The sequence below is a fragment of the Poecilia reticulata genome, chromosome 8 (assembly GCF_904066995.2).
Source record: "Poecilia reticulata chromosome 8, P_reticulata-male-v2, whole genome shotgun sequence".
In the NCBI taxonomy this organism is placed as follows: domain Eukaryota; kingdom Metazoa; phylum Chordata; class Actinopteri; order Cyprinodontiformes; family Poeciliidae; genus Poecilia; species Poecilia reticulata.
The window spans coordinates 15,032,410-15,043,740 of NC_088837.1; the positions used below are offsets into that span (position 1 = coordinate 15,032,410).

The following is an 11,331-nucleotide window of genomic DNA, read 5'->3' on the forward strand; positions in this document are numbered from 1 at the left end:
GTCCTCATAATGCTGTCCCTTGACAGGAACAAGCATTGCTGGGACTGTGTCTACACTCTCAAAAACCCCATGTCTACTAAAAGACCTGTCAGACAAATTACAAAGATTTCCAAGTCGGACAGCTGTTCACCTGTTGTTCAAGAGATGAGGACAGTGATCCCATCGGATCATCACCTACAGTTCTGTCAGGGTGAGCAGAAACCTGTGGAAAAGACAGCAAACGGGTTATTAAGATTCATTTAAAATTAACACCAAGGTAGAACACTATCGAATAACACTCAATAGAGCTATGGAAAGCTAGGAAAGTTGTTTGGCAATAATATTTTAAGCAAGGTCCTAGTGATTGCCAACAATATTACTCTATGTGTCATCTATACACAGTCCTCATAATGCTGTCCCTTGACAGGAACAAGCATTGCTGGGACTGTGTCTACTCTCTCAGAAACACATGTCCATTAAAATGCCTGTTAGAAAATTTACAAAGATTTCCAAGTCGGACAGCTGTTCACCTGTGGTTCAAGAGATGAGGATAGTGATCCCATCGGTTCATCACCTACAGTTCTGTCAGGGTGAGCCAAAACCTGTGGAGAAGACAGCAATTGAGTCATTAAGATTAATTTAATATTGTCTTTACGTTAGAACACTATAGAGAGAAACTGTATAAAGAGCTATGGTAAAGCTAGGAAAGTTGTTTGGCAATAGTATTTTAAGCATGGTCCTAGTGATTGCCAACAATATTACTCTTCGGGTCATCTATACACAGTCCTCATAATGCTGTGCCCTGACAGGAATAAGCATTGCTGGGACTGTGTCTACTCTCTCAAAAACCCATGTCCACTAAAATACCTGTCAGATAAATTACAAATATTTCCAAGTCAGACAGCTGTTCACCTGTGTTTCAAGAGATAAGGACAGTGATCCCATCGGTTCTTCACCTGCAGTTTTGTCACAGTGAGCAGAAACCTGTGGAGAAGACACCAAACGAATCATTAAGATTCATTTAATATTAACTTCAAGATAGATTAACACTATATACAGAGCTAAGGCAATGCTAGGTAATCCAATTGGCCAAAGTATTTTTAGCAAGGCCCTCGTGATAGAAAACAATATTACTCTTCGGGTTATCTATGCACAGTCTTAGGAATTCTGTGCCTTGTCAGGAATAACCATTGCTGGGACTGTGTCAAGCACACACCTTAGGAGTAGATGGCAAACAGTTCAATGAATAAGGAAAATAAAGAATAAATAGCTCCAAAAGTGTTCTTAAAACAATCGTGGAAATTAACATAGGACTGCACTTCTCTTAACCTCAGTTGCAGCTGGTTTCATATTTTCATATTTGTTTAACTTACCCAACAAAATAGCCTACAAAATATTTTGAAAGCACTAGTTAATAAGGAAAACATCAAAAAAGGTTTAAATCACACCATGTGAAACTGTTGAATGATCTGGCTATTTAAACTTTCTTATGAAAAAACTTCTGGTAATATTTATTTATTTATTTTTACATTAACTGCACCATAAATTGCAAAAAAGAGATATGGATTATGAGCTATGCACTGTGAATTATTGTGTTCTATAATGAAATTATTCTTGAACATTTATAAAATGAATATGTAAAACAGTAAACAAGGTTAGCTGCACATGCTAACATCATAACTGAAGTGAGCAGCCATTAGCCCATGTTGCCATTTTTGTTTCTAGTTGGCATTGACTCAATTTTAAGACAAATGTAACATTCTAATTCCTGTTTTTAAATGGTCATTCCATTTAACACATGGCGTGTTTAAACCTTGTTCTAAGTGGTCACCTGTTCTCAACACAAGCTAGCTTTTGCTCATTAGCGGTGCCTTAATTAGGAAGTGCTGCATGAAAATATATGTCGGTCACATTGCAAATATCAGTAAAACTTTGCCAACCTTGCTTGTGTTCAAATTACTTTAAGAAAGACTTACCTACATACTTCTCCACATCCGTCCAAGTTGCAGCGCAGAATTGTTCATTCCTCACAGAGAGCGCAACATCAGTCTTGGGAGGAAAATGACAGAGGGGGAGGGGTTAAAGCTCCACCCCTTTTCCTCTCTCCAATTAGGTGTTCTTTGATGAACAAATCATTCACTAGGTTTTGTGATAGATTTATTATTTATCCACTACCGTAGACCTTTATGAAAGTGATTTCCAAAATTATTACAGGTGTCATTTCCATAGTGACCAAAGTTATATAGTATGTGCAATTGTGTATATCAGGGGTATTCAATTCATGATATCTTAGCAATATTTCATAATGCCAAGGTCTGAAGAGAAAAATAAAATATATACAACTTAAAATTTAGTAGCTGGGCAGTTTTTTCAGTGTCTGTATGCCTTGATTTGCTTTTCAAATTGAATGGATTCTGTCATATTCAAGTACTTTTTGACAATATTTATTGTCATGAAACAGGGAGCTGAATATGTATGTCTGATTTCTCATGTTTGATGTTCTCTCATTCACTGAGTAAAAGTAGGATGTCAAGTCAAAAGAAGAACCTAAGTAAAACAAGAAAACTGCATGTTCACAAGTGAATGACCTCAGAAAAAAACTAATAGAAGAAAGCTTGATTTATATTTTTGTTTACCATCTGGACTTAAACTATTTAAAAATGAACATATTTTATAACTGAACATTTTTAGACTTAGATCACTTATTTTGCTTTCAGTGACAGAAGTGAGTGCTTGCTTGTCATGCCAGAATTTTAACCTGTGCTAGAATGATGTCAGAACCAGTCTCATGCATGTGTGGATGTGCTCATTGGTGAGCCAGGAACAATATTTGGTTTTTATAATATTCATTGTGGAGAAAGCTGGCTCACAGTTGTGTGTGGAACCAAATATAATTAAGATTTGCAGGGCTACTTACCTCAGAGCTGTGAAAGCTTTGAGAATAGTAGCCCTTTGGAGCCAGAACGTGTAAGGATCAGTCCTTACAGATTGTTCCTTCAGGGATAAATCTGCTTAGATTGTAAAAGCTGTGCCAGTAAATCAGACAGTGCTCAACAAGATTTTAGGTTGCTATTTTTGTTTTGGTTCAGTTTTGGGTTTGCATAAGACATAATTTTAGTCTAGATGCAGACCAGGGTCCGCCTATTAGTGACCTCTGGTGTATATCTTGATCTCATTGGGTCTTTATTCAATTAAATTTAAAAATAGTTTGCTTATTCAAAAGGAAATTAAATGTTGATGTAACTAATTAAGGAGTTATGATAGATTGTGGCCAAGAAAGATCTCCTGTAGCAGTCCGTTTTACAACCAATCTGAAGAAACATCTGGCTGAAGAGATTCGGATTTGAAATAATGGGATGGTCAGCATTGTCTAAAACATCTTTTTTGATTTTATGCAAAATCCCTTTGTGGATAATCATCTTCAGTCATCCCCAGCCACAGCCTCTTGTCCATCTCTGATACATCCCCCAACTGCAGAGTCATTCGAGTAGTTTCATAGGTGACAGAAGTCAGACTTATGCTGGAAGCATGACGTGTACTGAGTGAAAAGGAATGGTGAGAGTACAGTGCCCTGTGGAGCTCCTGTGTTGCTGACCACCTGGTTAGACACACAGTCCTTCAGTCTCACAAACTGTGGTCTGTTTGTGAGGTAGTCATAGATCCAGTTGATTGTTGGGGCTCCATCTGTGTCTTCTGGAGTTTCTCACAGAGCAGATCAGGCTGAATTGTGTTAAATGCACTTGAGAAATCAAAGAACATGATCATCAAAGTGCTGCCTGCTTTGTCCAGATGACAGTGGGTTTGATAAAGCAGGTGTATGATGGCATCATCAATTCCAACTCCATGGCAATAAGCAGGTAAGACAGACTATTTCAAGATGAACCTCTCAACCTTGCACACCTGCTCAGGCTTCTTCCCCACCAAAGAGGTGACATTCCACATCCCAAGAGCCAGCTTCTGTAGCCAGGGGTCAGATTCTTGGTTCTCCTCTATCAAAAGAGGAACATTGGTTACCTTCCTGACTAAGGCCCTTATCTCCTGATCACTCAATTTAGACAACCAACAAGCTCTATAGAGAGCCCTAGTTGTTCCAAACTGATTCCATTTATGAATGAAGGAGGCCACTGAGCTCATTGGGGACTTCAAAGCAACATAATTTTTAATATCCTTCCCCAGATGTTTGCCTCAAAACAATGCTGTCTCTGAGGTCTACAGACAATGTATTTGATTTCATGCTTGGTGTTTGCATACAAACATTGTCCATTTTGGGACTTTATAAAGACAGGTGTGTGCCTTTCCAGATCTAATCAAATTAACAGAATTCATTACAAGTGGACTCTATTTAAGTTGTAGAACTTAATCTCTGCAATTATCAGTAAAAATAGCTCTATTTTGAGCTTCATGATAAAGGCTGTGAATACTTATGTATTTAAATGTAATTTGTTAGTAATTCTGTTTTTAGTTAGTTTGCAAAAATCACACACTTTTTCACACATCGTGTCATAATAGGACATTTGTGTTATCAATCTTGAGGAAAGGGATTAATACAATTTGGAAAAAAGTTATAACAACCAAACATGAAAAAAGTGAAACGTTGTGAATACTTTCCAGATTCACTGTATATATGGATAAAAAGGTGTTATCCAGAAATGTTCACACAACCTCTGACAAGTCTAAGTCTCTTCTTAGTAAAATTAAAATTTTCTCATCAAATCTCCAACCTCTAGTGAGTTGCATCACTGTAGATTAGGATTTAGTTGGGTAAGGTTTGTCCCTACACCTAAACAATTACATTTGCATGTGATAATTATCTTCCAATCTCCCAATATTTATTAACAGCTATCTTTTAATCATTCAACATTTAATTTACTATGCAAAAATATGCTATGGTCAGTAATACCATATTATTAGGCCACTGACATTTTTAGTCTCGATATTATTAATCCTCTTACATCCTTCAGTATACTATAAAACCATAGATTAAAGATTAACTTTGCTGAAATGAATCACCCAACAGCAAGCTACAGATTTAGTACCTCTAAAATAATCAGTGTTTTAATTTAGCCAGATTTGCATTCAATAAAGTAGCATATTTTAAGGAGAATTGTTATCTAACACACATTTTCCCCACAAAAACCTTCATTACAGGGACTCCCATGTGCTAGCCAATCAGCGTGTCTAAAAAAATACACATGTGTGAATTATTCATGAGCAAGTGCAATACCCAAAGTTACCACCCGGGGCGCCATATCGATACACAGGTTATACACAAATGTCATGTAAATGTGAATTATTGGGACTTTGCCTGATTTTTGGAATTTAACCCTTTGGCATCCATTAAAACCCCCTCCAATCATTTTTACGTTGCAAGAATTATGAGGACATCGGCACTGTCCCACTAATTCAAAATGTCCCGTTAGTGTTGCGTGTATACAGGCGAAATGTCCTGTTAATTCACCTGTGCCAACACACACACACACACACACACACACACACACACACACGCCCCCCCCCCGCCCCCCCCCACACACACACACCTGCATGCAATGTCGTGTCATCTGCAGCATGAAAAAAAAGTGTACATCTGCTGTATAAAAGTGATACGATCAAATCGCCCCTCGCCCTTTTTCTTTATAACATTGTTTTCATCTAACTGGCTGACATAAAGTAAACCTCACCTGCGCTGCTGGTTTACCTCACCTTGAAAGCGATGTCATAAAACTCGTTGCTGCTGCTGATGGAGGGTCTGCTGGGATGCACCACGCCGTTCATCTGAACAATGCTCGGGCTGCTCCTCGCAGCTTTCCCGACGCCTTTCCCGCCTGGGCTGCCAGCTGACGGGCTGCTGTTAGGGGCTTTGCCTTTGGCTGCCTTCTTGCGAGACATCGCTTTACCCCCCACCTCCCTCCCCCAAAAATAAGATTTCAACAACTGCGGTGTCTCTCTCTCTCGGTTATTTCAAACTACAACCTCAAAGAAAACATCAACCAAATCCACGAGAAATGGGATTAAAAGAAAGTTGCAGCTGTGCAGAAGTTCGCTGTTCTTTCACCTGTGCGTTGAACGCATCTTTCTTGGCAGTTCGCTGCTTTTCAAAGTAAGAGTGAAAATGTCGCAAAACGCTGCTGGCTGCGTCTTTCTGCAGCTTCCTGCTCCTGATGTCCTTCTGGTTTCAGGACAACAGCCTCGGCGCTGAGAGCGGCGGCAGCATCAAGTGCGTGTGATGCAGTAGAAAACTCCACCTTCACGGGAGATCAAAACTTACAACTACTGATTTGAAGCAAGCGGCAGAAACTCGCAAAACACGCTTAGACTTAAGAGAGGTGGCGATTTGGACAGAAAAGATGGGATTAACGTACAAGAAACAAACATATTGAAAGATTGATGATGAAAACAGGGCGACACTGTCCTTGGTGCTGAAAGCCTTTCTTTACTTACATCCAGATTTTATGAAGAGTAAAATCTACAAAAAACAAAATCAATCTTGTAAACCATTATTTTGCTAAACGTCGTGAAATCCCACATTTAGACGTATAAATTTAGAAATGTATAAGTTAAAATCTGTATTTGCTTGCAGTCATATTTTTGGGCAACGAAAACAGTTTTTTTTAATTTATTTTGGCTTTAAACAACCTGTGGTTAACATTGCCTTTGGCCGTTCATTGTTTTATTTTGGAATAAAACAATGAAGGTGGCTAGTTAGAAGAATGACCGTCGTTATTTAAAAAAACTGAAAAAAATGTGTTCTGGAAAAACATTTGAAACACATTTGCCACCTGTAGAGCGTGCTTTACCTGCGATTTCAGGACAGCGCCACAAGAGGGTGCTACACTAATGTAAAATAGAAAAATCAAATTTACACACCTGAGATGGACTGGCGACTTGTTTAGGGTGAATCCTGCCTCTCGCCCAATGAGAACTTTAGATAGACACCAACCTAAAAAAACTGTTTTGTAAGTATTCACACCCCTTAAAGTGTTTTACCTTATATTACAAACACAACTGAAAAGTTTAGACGACTTGTACTTTATTTCATTTAGGGGCATCAAGGGTGAGTCAAACTTCAGATTTTTATTTTTTTTCATAAAAGTTAAAACAAAAAAGTAATTTTTCTACTTTGTTTTTGTCTGTCACATAAATAAATTCCCAGTAATATATACATAAGTTTGTGATTGTAACATTTTAAAGTGTGTGAAAATTTATTATTTGTGCACAGCACTGTGAATTTGAGGGCCATTAAGATGTGGAAAATCACAGGTTAAAAAGTTACATGAAGGTTTAATGGTATGAAACAAAAACCAGTGTTTTTTTTTTGTTTCTGTTGAGCTTAATTTGCTCTCAGTTGGAGTACTTCAGCTGATTCCTACTGCATATTAGAATACTCTAAAACTTAAGCGCGGTGGCTATTCCTCTGCTTATTATGAGTTTAATTACCAACAAGATGAAGTTGAACTTTTTCTTAAATATCCCTTCTAGCGCACAGTTCAGACGTACCGAGTGGCTTGGCCCCAAACATACAGAGCATTCCGTCTCCAAATCTGCTGGCTGTCAGCATTTCACCACACTCCACCCAACGCCATGCAGAGCCGAAGAGCGAAGTGTCATTGGTTTTAAGAGAATCCAAACCTCAGGCTCCACCAACCCCCACGCACAGCTCCCCGTCGACAGCTGAGATTTGTTCTGCCCCCAAAGCAGCTGTCCACTGAAGCAACAGCTGGGCATTTTGGAGGGAATATAGGAAAGGGTCACTGGAATCCATTCCTGGTTTCAGGGAAATGAAAAGCCTTGCAGAAATGAGTTAACCATACGTAGTGGCCGTGCTGTACGTTGGAAGGTTGTGACATATATTCAGTGTGCCATCTGCTTTTATGTACTTTTAAAGGTCTCTATTGAAATACGTGGCGACATAAAACCATAAACAGGTGTGCGAATGTAAACTGCAGAGCCAGTTCAGAGGAATTACATAAGGTTGGTGTGGTAGCTCTGCTAAAACTAATAAAACGGCAAATATAATAAAGAAGTCTCTGAAGTGCTATAAACTGTGAAACAAAAGTCAAGCAGGCATCCAAACACTTCCACATAATAGCTGTAACACAAGCATCCTTAGAGACACTTTAGATCACATTATGCCAACTCAAGCAATCACAAAAGAGTAGCTTAAGTGTAACAGTAATTCAGTATTGTGACTTTTAAAAATAAGGTAGACAGAGCTTGGCTGTAATGTGGCTGCATGTGGAGACCCGATACAGAAAGGTCATCAGGGCCTTGGGGTCATAGCACTCTGCAGGCACACCCAAAGCAAAGGCATTTGTCAGTTTACCCAGGGTCAGGTGCCCCAAGTGTGCACTGGCTGGTGTGCAGCAGCCTGGCCAGTCGCTCAACCAAAGTCAGAGCAACTGTTGATCTCTTGGCGTCCCCCTTTTTCAGCTGCCTTTGGACCGACCGTAGCGTGTGGGGAGGCGGGGGCACCAGGGGGCATCCTGCCAGGCTTCACCCCTGTTTGTCAGGCCTTGGCGAGAGCAACCAACAGCAGACTGGCACTGCCAGGCACACATTCACTCACTGAGGCGTCTCCAAGAGAAAAGCACAGAGCAGCTTTGAGAGAGACAGAGAGAGAGAGAGAAAAGAGATGCTTACAGTCTTTTAAACAGACTTTTAGATAAAAAGACTTTAGGGTAAAATAAGCTTATTGTATCAGATTCATAAATGTTAGATTTACAAATAGGAGTTAAATAAGTATAAATGTGAGAATTGTTTTTCTTAAAGAAGCTCCATATTTCTAAATATTTGTATTTCTAAAAGTTTGAATAGCGTAGAAATGTTGAGCTAGATCAGCGTAGTAAAGGTCAAAGGTCTAGCAGTTTAACAAAATGATGGCAGAATGAATAGATCAGCATTTGGTTTTGCTGGGCCACAATAAACATTTTTGTTTACACCAACATAATGGGAAATGATGGTGAACCTCATGTGTTTCTAAAACATAAGTATTTTAGAAACACATGCGTCCCTACATTTGGGGATGTGACATTAGCATTGAATTTTATCATATCATGTTGACCAATACCATATCAACTCATAGTATATCATACTGCTTGTGTTATTTTATATCACATAGTATCTCTTGATATCAAATTACACTGTGTTTCACACATTATGTTCTACAGTCATATTCAATAAATCAGAATATGCAATTCAACGAGGCCCATTTGTCAAAATTCGAAGTACCTTTTGAAAATAACAATCGTTGAGGAAGTATTGAACATATTGCGAAGCCCATATTTCTGTACTGGAAATGGTTTTTTGTTTTTTCATTGGTCTAATGTAATATTCTAATCTTAAATATTATTGTTTCATTAGCTTAAGGAAAATGGTCAAAATGAACAGAAATAAAGACCTAAATACATACACCAATCTGTATGTAAATAATCCATACAACATGTTATATTTGGTGAATTGAGTTACTGAAATCTATTAACTTTTAATTATATCAATTAATATTATCACTTAATAAAAAATAAACCTTTTACGTTACAGACTTAGATTCGATGTTAAACATTGTTGAATCTCTTTAGGTTATGACATTTTTCTGTAAAAATACTATAAAGCCAAAGAAACATAATCGCTCTGTGTCCTAGTTAACAACTCTTGCAAAGTATTGGCTTATACTTTTATAGTTGCTTGGAATTGCCTTGGCAAGATTTTTATTCTTAGTTTCTTGTTGAACCAGTGTGTAAAAGTAACAATGTCAAAGCCAGGGCTTCAAATCTGTCATCATTTAAAATTTTATTCTTTTTCTCTGGATCATGAAAACAAGTGACACTATTTAATATTGCCTTTAAAAGATATCATCTCCGCATCCAAGTGTCACACCTGCAATTTCCAATTGAAAATGTCTGATGATTTATTTATTCATTTCTTATTTTTCATTTTAGCCGTAATTATTCAAGAGGGGTGCATATTAGTTATGCATCAGGGAGCAATAGCAAATTTATTCCAATGTGTTGAAAATAATGTGGACACGCCTCAACGGGCCTTTTAAAGGATCCAAACATAAAAGTGGGAGCCAGGTTACCAGAGTGGAAAAAGTCCACATGGGTAATAATTACAACCAGGAGCTCAATTTCAACCCAATATCTGCTCCATGTTTCAGACTCCTCGTTTTCTTGGACATTGACGTTGTAAAAATTAAATGTATTCAAAGACTCATCTGTGTTTCTACTTGCACTTTCATTTCCACTTGCAAAGTTGACAGTCTGTCATCTTAAGAGAGCGGATAATGGGTGCATTCACAAGTGACGGTTGTGTTATCTACGGCCTGACCATAAATCCTTGCTAATCCCGGTTGCTTCCTGCAAGCAACAGTGTCGCTGGATTCTGTTGCGCTGGTGATCAGATTTATGACCTTGCATATGGTGTTGCTGTCAAAAAAGGAAGCATTTGGTGTTGCACTGACTCCCTCGTACACACCCAAACATGTAGAGTCAGCAGCAGAGCAATTTCACACACGAATGGTGAGACGAGAGGTGGCCAAACATCTGATTAAGCTCCAAAATGTATCTGATCGGACACTTGGGGCTGAGAGAATAATTGAGTCTGGAGCGCATAAAACGTGGAAATTCGAAAAAACAAAAAAACAAAAAACCAAAGTGGGGATAAATGACCTAGAAGTCACTTCCTCTCCCTCTCTGCTGTCATAGATAAAACTAGTTGAAATTAGGAGTAAAATAAAACAAAGCTCATCTCTTTTCCCTGTTGCCTTGCAAAAGCAGAGGTGGTTGAAACCATGTCTGTACTCAGCTGGAACCACCGCCACTAAAAGCCCGCATGTTCACATATGAACGCACACACAGTTTACATGCAACCAAGAGTGGGCACATGAGCACCAACTGGAGAGAGTCGTGGCGAGCGGGAAAAGGTGTGAGCAGGAAAAGTGGTGTGTGTGGGTGAGTGTGAATATGCAAGAGTGTGCGTGTGTATTAGTAGAGTTTTTGCAGTTGTGACAGCTGGGATGAGGGAGTGGAGGCGGCGTGTGTGATTGGAGGAGGTGCCAACAGAGCAAGTGTCTCTTTATTTTCACGACACGCAAATGTGTATGTGCGGATATATGGTCATGAGCAGCGCGCACATGTGTGTTTATGCCCAGCAGAAGTTTGTGCCATTCTGATTTGTTTCCCTATTGCTGCAGTGTATTTAAAGTAGAATTGCACGCTAGTTCCACAACGGCATATGCAGACATGCAATCATACGAGCAGGTAAACACAGAAAGTAGAAAGTATTATTTATTTGCAATCCCTGCAAGCACTTCACAACTGTTACTATGGTCTTGCGCCGGCGTGACAAATCAACAAAAAG

General features: G+C 38.8%; 1 protein-coding gene and 1 long non-coding RNA gene across 3 annotated transcripts in view; both read right to left on the minus strand.

The window, feature by feature from the left end:
• LOC103468887 (ras-related protein Rab-26) overlaps nt 1-6,240 on the minus strand; it is a 49,420-nt gene extending 43,180 nt beyond the window's left edge. Inside the window, exon 1 of one of the 2 annotated variants that reach the window (XM_081610045.1) lies at nt 5,680-6,240. In XM_081610045.1, coding sequence (XP_081466171.1) covers nt 5,680-5,865 — 186 coding nt within the window. In that variant the 5' untranslated portion in view covers nt 5,866-6,240. Of the gene's footprint in view, nt 1-5,657 lie in introns of both variants that reach the window. The other variant, XM_081610046.1, reaches the window with a different exon arrangement.
• Nucleotides 129-5,477, minus strand: LOC145552559 (uncharacterized). Its single transcript, XR_014088647.1, has 3 exons — nt 892-5,477; nt 510-581; nt 129-202 (listed from the first exon to the last, which is right to left on the minus strand). It is a non-coding gene; the product is annotated as an uncharacterized LOC145552559 (long non-coding RNA).
• Nucleotides 6,241-11,331: the final 5,091 nt, after the last annotated feature.